Source organism: Physeter macrocephalus, chromosome 12, assembly GCF_002837175.3.
Source record: "Physeter macrocephalus isolate SW-GA chromosome 12, ASM283717v5, whole genome shotgun sequence".
Classification (NCBI taxonomy): domain Eukaryota; kingdom Metazoa; phylum Chordata; class Mammalia; order Artiodactyla; family Physeteridae; genus Physeter; species Physeter macrocephalus.
In genome coordinates this window covers 85,255,559-85,276,674 of record NC_041225.1, presented here as the reverse complement: position 1 = coordinate 85,276,674, position 21,116 = coordinate 85,255,559, and the positions used below count along the sequence as shown (strand labels likewise).

The following is a 21,116-nucleotide window of genomic DNA, read 5'->3' as shown; positions in this document are numbered from 1 at the left end:
AGTGGCTCCCTATTTCCTCCTGAGTGTTCCCTGCTGCCACCTGGTGGACAGGCATGCCCTATTTGTGGCCTGATGGTCTGAAAAGCCAGGCTTAGAGTAGCAGGACATCAGAAGTGGAAGTGACCTCTGAGGTCATCAAATCCTGAATATGAAGAAACTGAGGCCCAGAAGAGCCATCGGCCTGGCTAACGGACAGGAAAGATGGCGTACTTTTTCATTCAATTCTGCTTTTTAAAAAGTCTTTTAATTACTAAAGTGAAGTCCGGCCATGTCTGATGGGGGGGAGGGGAGGCGGTCTAGGCTATCCCTGAGACACAGGAAGGACCTGGAGTCTGGAGTATTGCCCATGAGGCAAAGGAACAGGATCCATTCCCAGCAATCTCCTTATTGCTCCCCACACAGCAGTCTGGGGAGGCTCCTGAGGTCCCAGTGGGATTGCCCGGTGCCCCCCTGGGACCCAGATATCCCACATGTGGTCCTGGCCTAGCTGACCCAAGGGCTGGGGCGGGCACTTGGAAGAGGGGCCCTCGGTCTCCCACATGAGGCACACTGGGAGGACCAGCGCCTCGGGGGCCGGCTTCAGTCTTTCAGGGAGGAGCTGGAAGGCCTCATCCAGGAGCAGATGACGAAGGGGAACAACTCCTCCAACATCTGGGCCCTGCGGCAGATCGCGGACTTCATGGCCAGCACCTCCCACGCAGTCTTCCCAACATCTTCCATGAGTATGTGGGGAGCTGGGGAGCTGCCGGGAGCAGAGGTGGAGGAAGTGGGGGAGGGGAAGGCGCAGTCAGAAGCGGCTCGGTTGCCGCCAGCCTACGCAGTGAGCGCTGCAGCTGCGTTAGCAGACCTGGGGGAGCTGGGCCGCAGGCAGAGAGATACCTGCTTCTGCTTCTGATGCTGCTGCGACTTAAAGACCCCAGGAGGATTATCCCTGATGCCCAGAAATCGGAGGGCAGGGGGTGGCGGAGACTTAAGGGAGAACCTAGTTCGGGTTCTGCTGGGGGCGGGCGGAGGATGACACAGTGTCACTGCAATGAGAGGCAGGGCGGCCTATGTATGATCCACCCCCACCCCTCGTAAGTGGATTAGCATGGAGGGAAGAGCTTTGCAACTCAAGGTCCCTTGCACGGCCGCTGCTTGAGGCCCAGGAGTGGACAGTGGAGAGTTAGGACTCTCCTCTCTGTTACTCGAGCTATGGGCACAGAACCTAAGAAAATCCGTGTGTCCTCACAGCATCCAGCCCTCAGGCTGATCTTCCCTCAATCCCCTGGCGTCACTCCCTTGGAGATGGAGTTGGGGGGGGCCAGATGGGAGGCCATTGGAGCCATTGTCCCCTCACCCCACTGGACAGGCCAACCTGACTCCGTAGACAAGGGCCAAGAGCAGCCAGGGCTAGGCACGAACCCATCTTCCTTGGCTCTGAAGCTCTGCCCACAATCTTTAAGAAACAGACATCAAAAAATACTTCCCCTCAGCAAGATGAATATAGGATTATAGTTGAAAATTAGGAAAATAGTTGAGAAAGGGTAATAAAAATTACTGTACTGTGTTCTTACTACCAAGAAATTACTATTATCAATATTTTGGTGTATATCCTTCCAGCCTTTTTCTCTTAACATATACAGACTATGCCAAAAAAAGTGGAATCGCATTATACATATAAATTTAATAGCCTTAGCATATCTCGACTAATTTTTCACATAATAAAATATGGTTCTATAGCATAATTTTTGGTGGATGTACACTCTTCTGTACATGGCTGAATATGCCACAGTTTATTTAATCAGTTTCCCATTTTTGGACTTTTAAGTGGTTTCCAACTTTTTGCTATTATGAATGACAATGCAATAAACATCCTTGTAAATAAATCTGTGATTATATCCATGACTATTTTCTTAAGATAAATTACTAGAAGTAGAATTGCTAGACTGAATTATACGCATGTTTTAAAGGCACCAATGCTTAATGCCAAATTACCCTGGAGAAAGATGGAATGAATTTACATTCCTACCAGAAATGCAAGAGTACCCATTTCCTCCACCCTGATCTGTAGTCTGTGTTACCATTTGTTTCTTCCTCATGATATGATGGGTGATGAATAGTACTTTGTGTTTTAATCTGCATTTATTTGATTACTGTAGAGATTGAATATATTTTCATATACATAGTGGGCATGATTTTCTTTTTGTAGTAAATTGCCTGTCACATCCTTTGCCAATTTTTCTACTTGCATATTCTTTTCTTACAGATTTAAAAATCATAAAGTAAGCCTAGTTCCCTACTATCTGTCAAATACATTGCAGATTTTTTTCCAGTGTCTCCTTTGCCTTTTAATTTTGTTCATGATATTTTTGTGTTGTAGAATTCTTTAATTTCCATGTAGTTGAATCCATTATTATTTTCCTTTGTGTTTTCTGCCTTTGATTATATTCTTAGAAACACCTTCCCTATGTTTTATCATCCAATAAAATACCCTTAATTATTCATTTGCCAATTTTTCTCAACCATTGTTTAAGTTGATTCTTTAAAATAACTTTAGAAGTATTTTGTCAGGTCTCTCCATCCACCTCAAAAAATTCCTTTTGGGATTTTGACTGGGATTACATTAAATGAATAGATTAATTTGGTGGAGAATTTATAAATGTACAACTTTATATTAGAATGTAAACTCCATGGTGGGGAGGATATATGTATGTTTTGTTCACTGTTAGTGTCCTGGACTTAGAAAAGTAGCACCTGGCGTATAACAGGTGCTTAAAAAATATTTGTATGAATGAATTTTAAATCTTTTCAGAAATGATGTGTGTCTTCTATTTATTTAAATCTTTTTAAATGTCCATCAGAAAAGCTAGTAGTTATTTTCTTATAGTCCTTACTAATTTCCTGTTAAGTTTATCCTGAAATTTTATGTAACTTTGTCATTTTAAGTGATTCTGCATTCAACTTTTTTTCTGGTTATAGCTGTCATCTAGGGAAATCGTTGGAGATATATGTATTTATATATTATTTAAACTAGCCGCTTACTGGACTCTTAAATTCTAGTATGTTCTCAATTCTTTTGGGCTTTGTATATAGAAAAATCACATAATCTGCAAATAATGGTCATTTTGCATCCTTCATTCCAACATTTACCCTTTGGTTTATTTTTCCAGTTTTCTCATTGCATCCGTTAGAACTTTCAGAACAATGTTTAATAATAGATTAGAGAGTAATCATCCTTGTCTTGTTTCTGACTTTAATGGAAATTTTTTACCACAAGAGCTTGAGATAGTTATTCTTTATCATGTTGAGAAAATATCTTTGTATTGTAGTTCAATACAAAGATATTTGTATCTCAGAAATGGATATTGAATTTTATAAAATGCATATAAAATGCATTTTATAATATGGTTTTTCTCAGAAATGGATATTGAATTTTATAAAATGCATTTTGGGCATTTATTTTGGGCATTTATTGATTTTTCTTTCCTTGATGTGGTGAATTATATTAATAGATTTCTGAATATTGAACTCTTTTTTTCATTCCTGAAATAAATCATTCATGGTTTTGATGCATTCTTTTAAAAATACTCTTCTGGGTTTGACTTGCTGGAATTTTATTAATTTTTGCATCCATAGTCACACATGATAAAAAGCAGTGCACTTTTGGGGCAGCCTTTGTTTAGTATTGGTATTAAGATTATAATTTCCTAAGATGAATCAGGGTGATCCCCACCCATTTCTTTGCCTTAATGGAGTTTAAATTAGATAGGAAGTCTCTGCTCTTTTAAGATTTATTATTCACTTGTAAAGCTATCCAGATATGGACTATTTGGATAACATTTTTTTTTCTGTTTCATTTAAAGTTCTTTAAAATTTTATTTTGCTGCTTCTTGAGTAAATTTTGGTCATATTTTATAATCCATTTCATGTGGCTTTAAAAAAATTATTAGCCTGATTTACAATATTATTTTTATTACTTAAACCTTCTACTGTGGATATGACCTCCCATTCTCATTCCTGGTGCTGTGTATTCCTACTTCCTCTTTACTGGCCAGTCCAGATGTTGGTTTCCTCATAGATCTTCTCACATAAGCCAATTCTTGGATTTACATATTGGTTCTACTAACTTTCTTGTTTTCTGATTTATTGATTTTGTCTTTATACTCATTAATTCTTTCCATAACTTTTCTTTGGTTTATTTTGTTCTCTATGTTTTTCTACAATAGAATAAAATGTATTTGATTTATTTTCATATTTAATTCAATAATAAAGGCATTTAAGGCTATGAATTTTTTTCTCTGAGTATAAATTTGGTCTTATCCCATAAATTTTGACATGTAGTATTTCCTTTATTGTTAATTTCTAGGTAGTTGCTGTTTTGGTTTTATTTTTATTCTAAAATAAAATAAACACACTCCGAGAGTGTGTTTTCTCATTTCTAAGTGTTGGAATTTGTATTCTTTTAAAGATTTGTTGATAATGTCTAGTTTTATTGCATTATGTTTAGACAATGTAGCCTACTTAATGTCTGTGTTGGGGATTTATTGAGATTTTCTTTGTGCCCTAATAATATCATACTTAAATGATATATGGGTGTAGACTCTATCTCTGGGACATAGTATTTAATCTTCATCCTCATTTATTGTTTTTGATTTTATAAAGAATTAATATCTCCCACTGTATTTGATTTCTGTTCATTTCTCTCTGTTCCTGATAGCTTTTGCTTTGAATATCTTGAAATGCTTTTCAAAGTATACATGTTTTTATAGCTATATCTTCATTATGGATTATGCCTTTAATCCATGTAAAATGACCTACAAAGTGATCCTTTTTGTCCAAAAGAATATTGTTTTCCGTGGCTTCTACTTTGGTCATGTTATGGCTCTATTTATCTTTTAGTTTATATTTGCCTTGGCATACTTTTGATGGTCCCTTTATTTTTACCTGTTTTGTGTCACTTTATTGTAGTATTTGTTAGTTTTTGTAAATCTCCTATAGTATTGTCTTTGGCATCTGTTGCTGTAGCAGAGAAGTCTGAAACAGTCTATTATTGGTTCCTTTGTAGGTAACCAATTTTTTTTCTAGGTGCTTGTGGATTTTCCCCCTTACCCTTGTATTTCAAGACTGTGTCAGGAAGCATAGTATTGTAGGCTTTTCTTTTAATGGACTTTTCTCCCCTGAAATGCAGTAAGTTCTTTCAGTTTATATATATATATAGGTCTTTTTTTCAATTCTGAATTTTTTTCTTTTATTATATCAATACTTATAACTTATATGGCCAGGTCCTCTGGTCTTTGTCTCCCATATCTATCATATTCTTTCTCATCACTTTCATATCTCTGACCTTATACTCTTCCTTTTGAGAGAGAAATAGGGCTGACCAGCATTCCTATCACCTCACTGATCAGCAACTGCCAGGAAAACAGTTGGACGCCTGAAAATCTTGTTGGTGCATGCCAGGGTATCTGAGTCAGGGAATGTGGAGAGGGAAACTTTCAAGTGTCCTGAGTTCAAGCCCAGAGAGGTTGTTCTTTGTCCAGCTCCATTTGCCTTAGAATTTTCTTTGCCTGGTTGGTTTTGGGGTTTTTTGGTTGTTTTGTTTTTGTTGTTTTTTCTAAATAGTGTGTCCTTCAGGCTTAGCTTTCAGGGGGGTTGGTGGATTTTCATCTTTTTCTGTGTTTTCTTAGGTACTTTGAAATAATGGCCCAGTTAGATTTTCACTTTAGTGAGGCTGGTCAGAATAAGCGTTCTTTCTATGAAGACCCTGAGCACAGAGGACTGGGGACTCCTGTGGATCCCTCTGGCCTCTTCTGGGCCTGTGGGTGGGTAGACCTCATGGGGAAGCTCCACAGGGTTGGGGAGGGGACTCTTTGATACAGGACACAGACGACATGACAGAGTGAGTGTTTTCAGTCCTATTCTGGCCTCCTGCCATCTCTGGGGCTCCATAGTTATTTCTAAGAGAAGGATTCAAAGGACTCTAGGTCTGAAGGCTCTCCCAACAACAGCCTCCCTCCCGTCCAGCTTTGCCTGGGGGCCTTATGCTTTGGATATGCCTCCCAGCTTGCTGCTAGGGGTGAAGCAAAGAGGTAAATACTTATCTGGGGAACTAGAGAGGAGGCAGGGATGCCAGATTGGTCTGTTTGAATTAGAAATGCTTGACTCTTGGGTTTCGTTGTTGCTCTTCTTGCCAGTTTAGCTGGGTCTTTGGACCACTTCTGTCCCTGTCAACTTCGTGTACTGGACACATGCACTGGAGGCGTACCATCGTTGGTGGGCACAGGCCCTTTGGGGGCATCTTCCTGACATGGGGTGTTCAAGGCTTGCTCTGCTTGCTTTATGACCCCAGTCCACCCTCATATTTGCAGACCATCTCGTCATTTCAACTAATGGCAAACCTGATAGAGGACATACGTCACATGGTGTGACAGTGAGGTTTATAGAGATGGTGGAAGCTTCCAAAGAGCATTTTAATCCATTAACGGTTTTAGTGGGATGCTGGGAGAGACAGCATCAGGAGGCTCCCAGCCAGACATCATTTTAAGCCAGAACCCTTTCCTATTGATTCTTTTATTGTTTCCTAGACACTGATTAATTGGAGTTCTGGGGCTCAGATGCCCTCTTCTGCCTTCCTGAGGCATTCAGGCAGTGGTCATCGTGGTTAATGGGACAGACTGAGCATCAATTCCTAGACCCTCTGGGTGCCCTGACTATCAAATGCTCTAGGCTCATTTCCATATTACTTCCACATCCCTCTAAATTCCCCCAAAGAGCCATAACTAACCAAGGGACTGCATATCCAGAGAGGACCAGATGTGGCCCACCCAAGGCCTCCAGCCCCTCAGCCAACCACAGCCACACTGACTTCTGGAAGTTCATGACTTGTCAGAAAAACTTGAGGAATTTACTTCCTGGTTGACTTGGCTTTCTATCTGCCCTGTTTCCAAATTAGAGAAAAAGTTATATTACATGGTATAGTTAAAACAATGTGATAATGGTTAGTAACTTCTTCATTAAAACTGATAAAATATACTCATATTTCCACTCAGAAATTTATTTATGCTTTTATTCAATGTCCATTTCTAGGGTTTGTGGTCAGCTTGGCCTTCTGGGAAACTTTCATTCTGTGGCCTTGAGTCTGGCCATGATTTTTAACCCAAAGCAATGCCATTCTTCCCCGAAGGAGCAGAGGACCTTATTGGGCACAGCTATCCATTCTATGGATTTTCTCCTCTGGAGTCAGCGTCAAAGAATGTTGAATTCCCTGAAGTCTCGTGTGTGGTTGTAGTGCCAGTGAGAATTTGAGAGGACAGGGACAGGGCAGGGGAGGGCAGACGGGAGCCCCTGACCCAAAAGCTGCCCTGTGCCCCTGCAGACTTCTCCATGATGACGCCCATCAATGACCTCCACACAGCCGACTCCTTGAACCTGGCCAAGGGGGAGCGGCTCATGCGGTGCAAGATCAGCAGTGTCTACCGCCTCCTGGACCTGTACGGCTGGGCCCAGCTGAGTGACACCTACGTCACGGTAAGGAGAGCATCTGGGGGTGAGGTGGGGCAATGTGTGTGGCCCCCACCAAATCCAAAGGGAGAACTCCTGATCCTTGGCATGGCCATGGCACTGCTGGTGGCCTTTGGCCAAAATTCAATGAGCCCTTCCAAGGTTTCTAACCACTGTGGTTTCCTGAGACAGATAACCTGCCCAGTGGGCACTTCTCTGGATGAGGAGCCAGGAATTTCTGGATCCTATTTCTAGGGCTACCCTTGACCATTGGGAGATTCCTCTTGTAGTTCCATTTCCCCAGCTCCAAATAAAGCTGAGTCCTCTTCATCTCTTATGGGTCAGAAAGAAGTAAAGGTTCTTGGGGGGAAGATTTGGGTGCAGTGGATTTAGGGAAAGAGGGGATTCAAGCAGTGTGTCATTGGAAATGACCCCTCTCCCTCCTTGCCTCTGAGAACACGTGTCTTTCCTCCAGTTGAGAGTCAGCAAGGAGCAGGACCACTTCCTGATCAGCCCTAAGGGAGTTTCTTGCAACGAAGTCACAGCATCCAGCCTGGTGAGTACAGTCCGGCCTGTCACTACACATTTCTTGTTGAAATGACAGTACTCTTTCTGCTCCTACGGTGAGAGGTCATCTCCAAGGTAGCCACTGCCATCCTGTCCTTCTTGCAGTTTGCAATGTAGTGGGACAGAGAAGTCACACGGACACCAAAACAAACTGAGAGCGCAGAGCATGATGTGATCAAGAGACAAAATGGGAGGTGCAGGCTGCAAGCGCAGTGGGAGGGCGAGGGGAGAAGAGATGAGCCTGGAGGCCTCTGAGCCTGGGATTGGACAAAGGCTGGGAGTCGGGAAGCCTTCCAGCTGAGGGGATACATTAGAACAACAGCCAGTGCTTTGTCCCAAAGCAGTGCAAGACTCTTCTAGTGCTGGTGTCCTGAGAGAGAGCTTCTGAGTCCCCTTTCTGTCCTCCTGCTCCTTTTAGGCGTGGTAGGAAGAAAGTTCCAGAATCGGTTTCGATCAGGAAGGATTTCTGGGTGCAGGGGTGGGGGGAGAGGAGAGTAGTAGAGGGACTGGCTTAGAAGCAGAAGAAGTTGAGTTCAGGTGCATTTTTACATTTACGCAAAGTTGTTTTTGTCTGTGCTTAGACGTGATTAAGGAGTGGCTTTTGTCTTCTGTGTCACAGTCAAAAGTGGCCGTTTCTGGTGATGATGGTCTATGAGATTGTTAATGTTAGGCAGCACCATGGCTTAGCTGTGTGCCAGGTCAGCCACAGCCACCAGCAGTTGTGTGTGTGTGTGTGTGTGTGTGTGTGTGTGCGCGCGCATGCCCGCCCGTGCGCGTGCGCGTGTGTTTTCACCATGACACCCACAACCCCTTGGCGTCAAAAGCAGATTGTAAGACCAGTGACCGCTCTCCATTTGTCCTTTAAGACCTAGCTTTAGGGTGACTAGTAAATGGGTGTTCATTATACTATCCTCTTTACCTTTGTGTGTGATTAAAAATTTTTCAAAATAAAAAGTGGGAAAAAAAGGAAAAAGGCTCAGTTTAGATGTTACTCCCTTTAATAGGAGGAATTAAAGACTCCTCCTATCTGCTTCTAGAGAATTCTGTGAATGATTCTCCTCTTGCACCTTGCTACTCAAAGTGTGGTCCGTGGACCAGCAGCAGGGGTATCACTGGAATCTTGTTAGAAATGCAGACTCTCAGGCCGAGTTCTTGGCCTACTGAATCCGAATCTGCATTTTGACAGGATCTCCAGGTGATTCTTTGTTTAATCAATTTTTAAAAATTGAAGTACAGTCGATTTACAATGTTGTATTAGTTTCTGCTGTACAGCAAAGTGATTCAGTTATACATGTATATACAGTCTTTTTAAATATTTTTTTCCATTATGGTTTATCATAGGATATTGATTATAGTTCTCTGTGCTATACAGTAGGACCTTGTTGTTTATCCATTCTATATATGAACGCTTACATCTGCTAACCCCAGCCTCCCACTCCATCCCTCCCCCAACCCCTCCCCCCCTTGGCAACCACCAGTCTCTTCTCTATGTCCCTGATTCTGTTTCTGTTTCATAGATAGGTTCGTTTGTGTCATATTTTAGATTCCACAGATAAGTGATATCATATGGTATTTGTCTCATTTACGCAAAGTTGTTTTTGTCTGTGCTTAGACGTGATTAAGGAGTGGCTTTTGTCTTCTGTGTCACAGTCAAAAGTGGCCGTTTCTGGTGATGATGGTCTATGAGATTGTTAATGTTAGGCAGCACCATGGCTTAGCTGTGTGCCAGGTCAGCCACAGCCACCAGCAGTTGTGTGTGTGTGTGTGTGTGTGTGTGTGTGTGCGCGCGTGCCCGCCCGTGCGCGTGCGCGTGTGTTTTCACCATGACACCCACAACCCCTTGGCGTCAAAAGCAGATTGTAAGACCAGTGACCGCTCTCCATTTGTCCTTTAAGACCTAGCTTTAGGGTGACTAGTAAATGGGTGTTCATTATACTATCCTCTTTACCTTTGTGTGTGATTAAAAATTTTTCAAAATAAAAAGTGGGAAAAAAAGGAAAAAGGCTCAGTTTAGATGTTACTCCCTTTAATAGGAGGAATTAAAGACTCCTCCTATCTGCTTCTAGAGAATTCTGTGAATGATTCTCCTCTTGCACCTTGCTACTCAAAGTGTGGTCCGTGGACCAGCAGCAGGGGTATCACTGGAATCTTGTTAGAAATGCAGACTCTCAGGCCGAGTTCTTGGCCTACTGAATCCGAATCTGCATTTTGACAGGATCTCCAGGTGATTCTTTGTTTAATCAATTTTTAAAAATTGAAGTACAGTCGATTTACAATGTTGTATTAGTTTCTGCTGTACAGCAAAGTGATTCAGTTATACATGTATATACAGTCTTTTTAAATATTTTTTTCCATTATGGTTTATCATAGGATATTGATTATAGTTCTCTGTGCTATACAGTAGGACCTTGTTGTTTATCCATTCTATATATGAACGCTTACATCTGCTAACCCCAGCCTCCCACTCCATCCCTCCCCCAACCCCTCCCCCCCTTGGCAACCACCAGTCTCTTCTCTATGTCCCTGATTCTGTTTCTGTTTCACAGATAGGTTCGTTTGTGTCATATTTTAGATTCCACAGATAAGTGATATCATATGGTATTTGTCTTTCTCTTTCTGACTTACTTCACTTAGTATGATAATCTCTAGTTGCATCCAGGTGATTAAAGTTAGAGAAACTCTGCTCTAGCATTTTTCAATGCTGAATTATAGTCGCCTTTGTTTCCCAGTAGCCTGTGTGCTCACCCTGCAGGCAGGAATGGGGTCTCTTGCCCCCCACATAAAGCACATCCATTGCCCGTGGTATGGTGGAGAGTGGACACAGGTGGGTGGGCGTGTGCCTGGCCCACCTGCGGGGAGGGGAATGAGGGGCCTCTGCCTGCTGGTGGCCGGAAGTCTCTCTTCCCCCCGGCCCAGATCAAGGTAAACATCCTGGGAGAGGTGGTGGAGAAGGGCAGCAGCTGCTTCCCAGTGGACACCACGGGCTTCTGCCTGCACTCGGCCATCTACGCCGCCAGACCCGACGTGCGCTGTGTCATCCACCTGCATACTCCGGCCACGGCGGCGGTGAGTGTCAGCTCTTCAGCCAGCATTTCAGTCCCCGAGGCTGGCAGCAGACCCATGGCAGCTGTCTCTCTGAGGGTCTCCCTGAAGAAAGACATAAGCCCCCAAGCTAGGAGCAAACTCGCCATATAACACAGTTCTGGAAAGATTCCCTGGCACTCAGAGCAAGGTGAGGAGGGGACACCCAACATGGGAACCTCCTCCTCTGCATTTTCTAATTATGGAAGTCTAGGTGAGGGGAGACAAGGTGAAGATGTGTAAAGTCTTCCCTGCTGCACCCCGCACCAGCTACATACGCAAACCGGTGCCACAGGCCCAGGTGACGGCACCTTCCGAGTGTCTGGGAACTGGGAGAGGGCAGAGAGAAGACCCTCAAGGAGCAAGCTGTCCCCCAAGGGTCTCTGGGCATTTCTCCATGTCTACCTGAGACGCAGCGGTGCACCTGGAAAGACAGCAGACACCCAGTCTGGGTGTTCCCTCAACCCTCACCCCCGGGCCACAAGCCTACGGGGGCAAAAAAGACCTGTCACTGGCCTGTGGTTTTCTCCACAAATCCCTCCGGTTACAAGCACTCAGACCTTCCAGAATTCGGACTAAGGCTGCATGTTGTGTTCGTGCCAAGTATCCATTTCTGCAGAGCCAGGGCTTACACGAGGGGCAAATGAGTGAAGGGGGGCAAGCGGCTCTCCTAACCTCTCCACGCTCCTTGCTTTTAATAAAAGGTGGGGTTTGGGGCATGGCCATTTCAGCCTGTGTTTTAACCCTGTTCTCTGGCACTTGCATTGCTCCGTTGCCGGTGAAATGGGGGCTTCTCAATGGGCCTCCCTGTTAGCGAAGAGTCGTGGCTGTTGATGCACTGACCCAAGGCTGAGGGTCTCGCGCAACACACCCCAGGGACCCTGGACCCTGCTTCAGCCCTGCCTGGTGCCAACTCCACCAGCCTTGCCTCTTCCCGGGTCCTAGGACGAGAGCCAAGCCGGGGTGGCAGCAGCACGCCATCCCTCGAGCGCATGCTTTGCAGCAGTTTTAGAAGGTGATGTCTTGACATGGCAGCTGGGAAAAGTGTGACGAAAAGGCTTTAGAGGAAGCAGTGAGAAAGCAAGAGCCTCGTCAAGCGGAGGGGTTGCCTTTCTCCTGCGCTCGCTCCCTCCCCTGCCGTGTCCCCAGACAGAGCTTGATTGTGCGGTTCTGAGGAGAGGGCGACTGTGACAGAGGGGCGAGGAGGGGGGTGGAGCTGCAGCGCTAAACGTTCATTCCATCGTCTCACTAAAGGTGTCAGCCATGAAGTGGGGCCTCCTGCCTGTGTCCCACAACGCCCTGCTGGTGGGGGACATGGCCTATTATGACTTCAACGGCGAGATGGAGCAGGAAGCCGATCGGATCAACCTGCAGAAGTGCCTTGGACCCACCTGCAAGGTTCGGCTCAGCTGTTCTGGGAAGGTGCTCTGGGTGGGATTGTCAAAAACCGACACCACAAAAGCGACAAATGTCCATTGGAAAATGTTTATAAGTTGCAGGTAAACAACAATAACAACAAATGTCATAAAAATCTTTCACCTACCCTGCGATTTGGGTGCACGCCCCCATAACTATTCATATAGATTTACGAAACTAGGATTATAAAATATATTCTCCCTTTTCCCCTTAGCGATATACAGTAAAGACCCTTGTATGTTACTAAATACTTTCTAATCACTATTTTAAATTATACTTCATTGTATGAATGGCTGTGCCACTATTTACCTACACAGTCCTCTATGGTTGGACATTGAAACGTTTTCCCCCAAATTTTCTCTTAATATAAACAACTCTGTGATGAAAATTCTTTCAGCTACATCTTTGTATTTGCTTGGGATGATTTCCTTAGAATAATCTCCTAAGGATGCATATTTTAAAACTCTTACTTATAGTACCAAATTGCCCTCTCCTCCGGCCATGACTAGTACTTGAGAATGCTGTTTCCCTACAGTCTCCCCAAACTTGACTGTTATCACTTTTTTTTTTTTTTTTGCTAACTTGATAGAGATAAACAGAATCTCATTATTATTGCTTGATTTAAGTCTGAAGGCCTCTTTTATAACAGCATGTAATTAGGGCTGTTGAGCTTAGAATGGGAAGTTTCATAGCCAAGCCTGGGTGGATGGGCGCTTGCCGCCTTCCTTGAAAGGCATCACTCCCGGAGTCATTTTCCATCTGAGAGTCCCTGTCTTCGCATCTCTCACATAGAGCAGAAATCCCTGCCACCCTGTCCTGCCATTCTCTGAAGCCTCATTAGCAGTGCCAGGAGAGGGGTGATGTTCACATTTGTGAAATGGTACAAAAATTTAAGAGATGGGGCGTTCACAAAAGATCTGCAAAATCTTGTGAGCAAAAGTCACGGTCAATCTTTCCATCTCTCTGGCTCTTGAGATGAAAAAACTCCAGTTGTTTTCAGCAAGAGTGGATGTGATGATTAGGCCACTGGGCCTCAGCCCAGCTGCTGCAAGGACATCTGATATGTGGGTCTGTGGCCCGGCTCCCAGGTGGGTGTCCCCTAGGTATCTTTCAGAGAGTTCTCGAGGATAAAACCAACCAAGAAGAGTTTCCAACAGGGAGGGTGCGCCTGGACCTTGGTATAAATTCATTTCTGTTTTCTCCCCCCTTTTAGATCTGCTTGCCCCTGGCTGAGTTACAAACATCGCTCCATTAGGGACAGCCTGGGTTCTGGTTCCGACTCTGTCCCTAATTAGCTGGGAGACTTTCAATTTCTTTAGGCTTCTCTTTCCTCATTAGTAAAACTAGTGAGTTAGATTAGAAGGTCGCCGTGGCCTCTTTCATGGAACTGTAGGATCTTAGAGCTGCCAGGGCCTCACGGAATTCATGGAGAGGAAGCCTGAGGGCCGGAAAACAGGGCACCCAACTCACCTGTGTCTGCAGAGACACCTCTCAGAGGGCCACCCCCTTGGGTTTGACTCACAAGTCGACTGAGTTACAGGGGGGCAAGTGATTGCTTTTGAGGTTGGACCATTGTATTCAACAGCAAGTAATTTCATTCACTTTAACACAAACATTCGTTTTTCAGACTTCTAAGCTCTTCAGGGCCTAAAAACCCAGGCCTTGCCCAAAGAAATCCACCAAGCTCTTCAGTCTCAGTTTTAAAAAGCATCTTCAGTTTTTTAGGGTGGTTGCTTTAAACGTTCGTTTGGGTGGATGTTAAAACTCATAGCGGGGTGGGTAGCATTCAGTGTTTGTATAGGCAGAATGAGTAAGGAATTGGGGCAGGGGGGCGTGCTCCAGGATTGGATACGAACTTGATCTGAATAAAATGAAAAATTTCTCCCTCTTAACTCAAGTTTGGAAGGCTTAAAGTTTTAATTGGCTGTCTGCTCCTGTGCAGATCCTGGTGCTAAGAAACCATGGAGTGGTTGCTCTGGGTGACACCGTAGAGGAGGCGTTTTATAAGATCTTCCACCTGCAAGCTGCGTGTGAGATACAGGTGAGCAAGTTTCTCTGGGGTGTGGGCCCAGGAGGGACCCTGACAGGGGCCTGGGGGCAAAGGTGGCAGCCCCATGGGCCGTGATTTAGGGAGACCTTTGAGTGGGGCCCTCTGAAAGCCTCACCCTATTTCTCTGCCTTGGCACCACCTGATTCTTCTAAAGTTTCACATTTGGAGTCAGTTTTGTAGCTTTAAAATTTTCTACCGCCATTGTCTAACAACCAGCACCCAACTCTCGGGGATCAGTGCTCAGGACGGGGAGCTGCCTGGGCTCATCAGTAGGACAGTGGGAGGAACTGTACTTCCCATGCTTCTGTATAATCTGGGGTGTGCCTGTTACCTCTAGCTGTGCCCCACAGACACCACACAGGTAATTCTTCTTTCCTTTCTTTGTTTGGAGAAGGGTAGTTTGCAAAGACCATGAATGGAAAGCAGACCAAAGTACAGTGTTGACATGGCAGGCCTGATCCCAGGGAAGCCCCTGGGTGATGTCCAGGGGGCCCATGGTGAAGTTCTCCTAACTGGTAAAGGATGAGATAGAGGGTGGGTGGGGAGTGTCAGTAGTCGTGGGACCCCTAGAAGAGTTGATGGAGAAGCAATAGGAAAACACACATCCTGTAGTTTTATCAAATAACCAAGTAGCGTTGGATAAGCGAAGCATATGCTCCTTCCAGTGTGGCATGCCGTCGGGTGAGTAGGGGGGTCTTGCACAACTGACTGGGCTCCATCCTTCCCAGCCTGCGCTCTGTGCTCTTGGGTCAGGGACTTGCCCTCTGCAAGCCTCCATTTCCTCAACCTCAGACCTGGGTCTAGAGAGACCTTGTGAGGATGACCTTTCAGACAAGGAGAGGTGTTGCTGATGGTATTTTTAGAACTCGGTTGACAGAGGGAGACGCTAGCTGCTCCAGCGTGAGTCGGCTCTTTGCAGGGCCCTTCTGGTGTCCCATCTGCCCTCTCCTGGCTGGTCTGGGCAGAGCAGTGCCCCGAGGAAGATGGCCTGCCCCTCTCTTGGGCGTTATCGGGGAAGAATGGGATAATCCCAGAAGCGTCACTAGTGGAGGCTCTACAAGTGGGACCTTTCTTAATGGTTTTTGAAGGATATGTTGAGAGGACAGTGATGAAGAAATGTTAGAGGAGGTGGTGTGAGACCCTCCTGACTCCCCATCCCCCATCCAATAATGCTGGCCATGAACTCTGACCCCTGAGCGTTGTTAGAACCTGGCAGAGCCTTTGATATGCCTACTTTCCCTTCTCCACATCTGAAGAGTTCTCCATCTTTCTTCTGAAGAAGAGGCTTCCATGAGAAAATATCTCATGAAAAAGACTTATCTCTTTGCAAAGATAGCACAGCCCTAAGAATGAATGGAGAGAGGTTCCCGGGTGTCCCCCCTCAACACGGTGAAGGATGCCTTCCACAGGCTCCAGATCCCAATGGATGGCCACTGGGCAATTTAAGCAAAGGGAGGATGGCCATCTAGCAGCTGGGGAGATGAAGGTCAGAGCTGCCAGCCACTTTCCTGGACAGCCCCAGCTGCTTCTCTTGGCCCTGTCTGCTGTCACTTTCTTTTCAGTCAGGACTGGTTTGATGTAACCTTTTAAAAGTGCATCAGGGGCTTCCCTGGTGGCGCAGTGGTTGAGAGTCCGCCTGCCGATGCGGGGGACACGGGTTCGTGCCCCGGTCCGGGAAGATCCCACATGCCGCGGAGAGGCTGGGCCCATGAGCCATGGCCGCTGAGCCTGCGCGTCCCGAGCCTGTGCTCCGCGACGGGAGAGGCCACAACAGTGAGAGGCCCGCGTACCGCAAAAAAAAAAAAGAAAAGAAAAAGTGCATCAGGCGATGAGGACAGATAACCCCAGGAAAGCGCCAGTGGATTTTTTTCAGCAGGTGTAGCAGGAAGGCTTCTAGAGGGTGAAATGAAGCTGGAAGTTGTGGAAATAAAACAGGAGAGATTAGACCAAGAGTGTGGGTGGATTCAGGCTCGGAAGAGCCCAGGTACAGCAGCCTGCAGATGCTGTTGGGACTGCAGTCCCTGGAAGGGTCATTTCTGGTCAAATGACCAGCACCGAAATTCTGTTTCCATCATGACTAGTGTTCTCCCTCAGTGACCTTGGCAAACAAGCAAATGCGTCCATGGTCATTTCAGCGGTTCAAGGCTAAGAGCCTATTCCATTCTCCTGGGAACAGCGTTCTCTTCGCTCCCCATCAGTTTGGGGTTCCAGGAAACTGGGTCATCCTCTGCTGAGAGAGGCAGCTCCCTGCTCTGTTCACAGGCAGATGAGAAGAAGCTCAGGCAATTCTCCATCTTCTACCCATCGCCATGGAAACGGATGGGGGAAGGGGGAGGTGAGAGGAGGCAGCTCTTGCAAGGGTGTGGGCAGTTTTCTCCTCCTCTATGAATGACCAGTCTCCAGGGGGTATTGCTTCTCAGCCTTTCATGGTAAAACCTCAGAATTTATTTATCATAAATGTTTCTATGGCACTCCGTATGCACCAGGTGCTATTCTAAGTGCTTTACAAATATTACCTTAAATAATCCTCACGAGGTAGATACTATTTTCATTTTACGGGTGAGAAAGCTGAGGCACAGGGAGAGTAAAGAGCTGCTCAAAGTCACACAGCAAGTAGGTGGCAGAGCCAGGATCCAAACCCAGACAGCCTGGTACCCAGGTCCTATGTCCTAAACACTACATTGCACTGCCTCTCGGGAAAGCAAGCGTCGATGGGAAAGGTCAACTGACAGGTTGGGACCTCTCTTCAGGGAGCTGGCACTTCGAGTCAGGGTTTCAGGGTCCCAGAGCTGGAGCCCTGCCTTGGCCAGGTAGGGGTCCAGGATGAACTTGGTAATTGATCAACCAGCTGGGATTCACTACCTTTGAGGGTACGTTTTCAGGTGCTCAGCCTCAGTGCCCGGTGTGAGGGACTTCAGAATTAGAAAACACGGTCAGCAGAGGCCAGAACTGGGACCAGTGAATAAACGTAATAAAAAGGTAGATTTCAACTCAGGGTAATCTATATTAACTCACTGTAACCCTTCTAACATTTGGACAACAGTATGATAGGCTGCCTTCCCAGGCACGGAGCTGACCACTTCTAGGGATACTAGACAAGGACTCATTTTTGGTGAGAGAATGGAATAAAAGGCCTCGAAGTCTCTATGTTTGTAGGGTGTGGAGTCATCTTTTCAAGATAAAAATGGAGGCTTCCATAGGACACATGCCTTGGATGAAGAGGGCATGGAAATGCTTGTTCTTGCTTCTTCCTCTTCACAGAGTGATGGCGGTCACCTTGGAAAGGCTGCCTGGCTGACCTCTAGGAAGTCTCACAGGGGCCATGTGTTACACTGGTGGATTTAACACACTCTGGAGTGTGTCCAGGATCCTCATGGGTTCATAGCCCTGGGTTTGTCAGCAAGCTACCTTGGATTCTTTTCATTTTCAGTAAAACAATAACTGGCACAAAAACTGGAACACTGAAAATTTATATAATCAGAGCCATTCCCCCATAACAAGCAGGTTTACATGGGATATCAAATATTAATCAGAATGCTGGGGTCTTGATGTGCAGTGTAAAACTCCAGCTTCACTACCTACAATACTTGGAAACCACCATCTCTCTCTGGACTTACCCAGGAAGCCAAACCGTGACCAATTATATCTGAGTGGCAGATACAGGGAGTAAATAGAATGTGCTTTTAGATGAGCATGGAATTAGAAAATAAGATTAGTTGGATTCATGAATGTTTTTAGGATCGTTCTAAAATTGCCTGCTTTATACACACACCACTTGCCCTAAAAGTCAGAGTCTGTTGCCTGTAGCCATCTGGATTGTCCCCTCCCCATGGAGCCTTGACAGTGGGACAAACGCTCTAAGTCTGCTGGTAAAAGCTTCCTAAGGCCTACACAGTGCCCGGCTGTGACAATCAGCATTTCATGTGTCTCCTCTTTCTGGGCTTCCTTGACTGGCTAACGCCATCATGGAGGGTCTTCTGCCTTTAGACCTGTTAATTCAGCCCAACATGCAGCTACACTCATATTTCACTGGCCTAGAAGGCAGCTTATTTCTTTCAAGTGACTTTTTTTTTTTTAAGGGGAGATATTTCAGACATACAGAAAAGTGCAGAGAGTCATATAATAGACACCTGCTACCAACCAGATTTAACAAATATCAACAGCATTTTCCTCTGGAAGAAGTAAAATATTACAGACAAGAATTGAAGTCCCCTTTTCTCATCTTCCCTCCTTCCCCAGAAATAATCACAATTTGAGGTTGGTCTGTGTCCCAGGTAATTTTTCAGTACTCTGCATTGTTTTATTCTTAAGGTTTAACACTTGCTATGTCCCCCTAAGAACTGACATTAGGAAAGAAATACTAATACCTCTTTTCCTGGAAATCGGCACATGCCCTACACGTTTGGAGGGGCTCTCCTCTGGGAGGAAAAAACCAACTACAGCTCCGTTTTCCAGACATTTCTGTTTCTAATCTTCCCCAATCTCCATTCTCTGTTACACAGAGGAGCACAGGTACACGCGCAGGGATGTGCGTGTACACGTGCACACGCGTGTGTGTGAGCTGAGCGTTCTCTGCCCCTTGCGCAGGTGTCTGCCCTGTCCAGCGCGGGGGGCGTGGAGAACCTCATCCTCCTGGAGCAGGAGAAGCACCGGCCTCACGAGGTGGGCTCCGTGCAGTGGGCGGGGAGCACCTTCGGGCCCATGCAGAAGAGCCGGCTGGGGGAGCACGAGTTCGAAGCCCTCATGAGGATGCTGGACAATCTGGTGAGTCTCCTGCCGTTGTCCTTCCAGGCCAGTCCTTTGTGGCTTAGCTCCCCCAAAACCAGTCAGTATGAAGCGTTCGGTGGGCGTGGGGACTGCCAGCATCACAGTTAAGTTTTTAAAGCCCCTTGATCGGCCACTTGACTTAGAATTTGTGGTCATTCTAATAGTAGTTGAGTTTTCTCAAGTGATGGCCTTTGCCACCCCTTTTCCAAGGGCTGTGGATGTTATCATACCTGCAGGGTGCTCTTTAGAGAAGGGGTAGGAAGCCCTGGGTTGGTGTGAGAGGTGGTAATCCAGCAAAAATCAGGACCACAGAGCCTCTCTCATATGGTAGCTTGGTTCACTCCTCTTTTGCAGTTAGTTCTGCCTTTCTTTCTAATCTCATGACTTTAACGTGGAAAACACATAATGCCATGAATTTCCCTGTTCCTGGTGAGCAGCGTTATAACAATATCCTGTTGTAATGAACGAATCAATCAGTCAGGTAGGGAGTTAACTGGTATATGTCCAGGAGTGGGCTTTAAAGGATCCAAAGAATTATAAGACATCCTTCCTTCTGGAGCTAACAATTTAATTGATGATATACGACGTAAATAGGAGACGATTCAAGAATAAGAAGAAAGCATATACAGTGAGGAGCTCGTTGCAGGAAGAGACTCTGACTTCTTAGATTGCTCAGAAAAGCGAAGATGAAACCTACCTCTGTGACATTTCTGTATCATCTACGACCCCTCCCCCTCACTGCTACTACTGTGGACCCTCTCTTTGTTGGGTCTGGGTCATTGCAATAATCAATCCTTTTCTTCTGCCCTCAGTTCCTCCAAATCATTTCCACTTTATTACCAGGCTGAGCATGGGGGTCACTTTATAATGGTGAAAGGTACACTCCACAATGAAAATACAACTCCTGTTAACATTTGTGTGAGTAACTATGCCTAAATAAAGCACCAGGACCAAGTGGTTTCATGCAGGAATTCTTTCAGACCTTTAAGAGACAGACTATTCTTATGCTATTTAAACTGTTGCAGATTAAGAGTGAAAGAAGGAAACCAAACCATAACAATTATAACACATTCAGACCAATCTCACTTTGAGTTGATGAAAAATGCTGCATGAAAACTGGCAAATAGTACCCAGCATAACATTAGAATAATAATACACAATAACCAAGCGAGGGCTCATTCCTAGTATTGAAGGATGGTTTAATGTTATAAATCTTTTAAATATATTTCATGATATCAACGAGTCAAAGAATATAAACCTTCTGATCACTTTGAGATCAAAAGTTATTTGATCAAAATTTAATATTGATTTATAAAAATAATAGCTGTTGAGTAGGATAGGAAGCCATTTATTTAACATGATTAAAATGATTTTTTTCTCAAAACAAGCACCAGTATCATGGTGAAACACTAGAAGAATTTCTATTAAATTTTGAAACAAAACAATGAAAATATAATGAGAAAATAATCCTATTTGCAAATGCAGCAAAATCAAACTTTAAGCAGAGCCCCTTTAAAGACAACTGTAAAATTTTACCGATAGACATCAGAGAAAACCTGAAATCAGTGAAGAGCTATAATTTATTCTTGGTTAAAAACTTCAGTACGGGGGGCTTCCCTGGTGGCGCAGTGATTGAGAATCTGCCTGCTAATGCAGGGGACACGGGTTCGAGCCCTGGTCTTGGAAGATCCCACATGCCACAGAGCACCTGGGCCCGTGAGCCACAACTACTGAGCCTGCGCGTCTGGAGCCT

The 21,116-nt window shown here is 45.2% G+C and overlaps 1 protein-coding gene across 2 annotated transcripts in view; it reads left to right on the top strand.

The window, feature by feature from the left end:
• Positions 1 to 21,116, top strand: part of ADD2 (adducin 2) — a 113,543-nt gene that overhangs the window by 74,848 nt on the left and 17,579 nt on the right. For both annotated transcript variants that reach the window (XM_007128928.4, XM_055089238.1), the window contains 7 exons: positions 584 to 722; positions 7,358 to 7,509; positions 7,958 to 8,038; positions 10,966 to 11,115; positions 12,385 to 12,528; positions 14,489 to 14,587; positions 19,184 to 19,360. In XM_007128928.4, the coding sequence (XP_007128990.1) occupies positions 584 to 722; positions 7,358 to 7,509; positions 7,958 to 8,038; positions 10,966 to 11,115; positions 12,385 to 12,528; positions 14,489 to 14,587; positions 19,184 to 19,360 (942 nt within the window). The remainder of the gene's footprint in view (positions 1 to 583; positions 723 to 7,357; positions 7,510 to 7,957; positions 8,039 to 10,965; positions 11,116 to 12,384; positions 12,529 to 14,488; positions 14,588 to 19,183; positions 19,361 to 21,116) is intronic.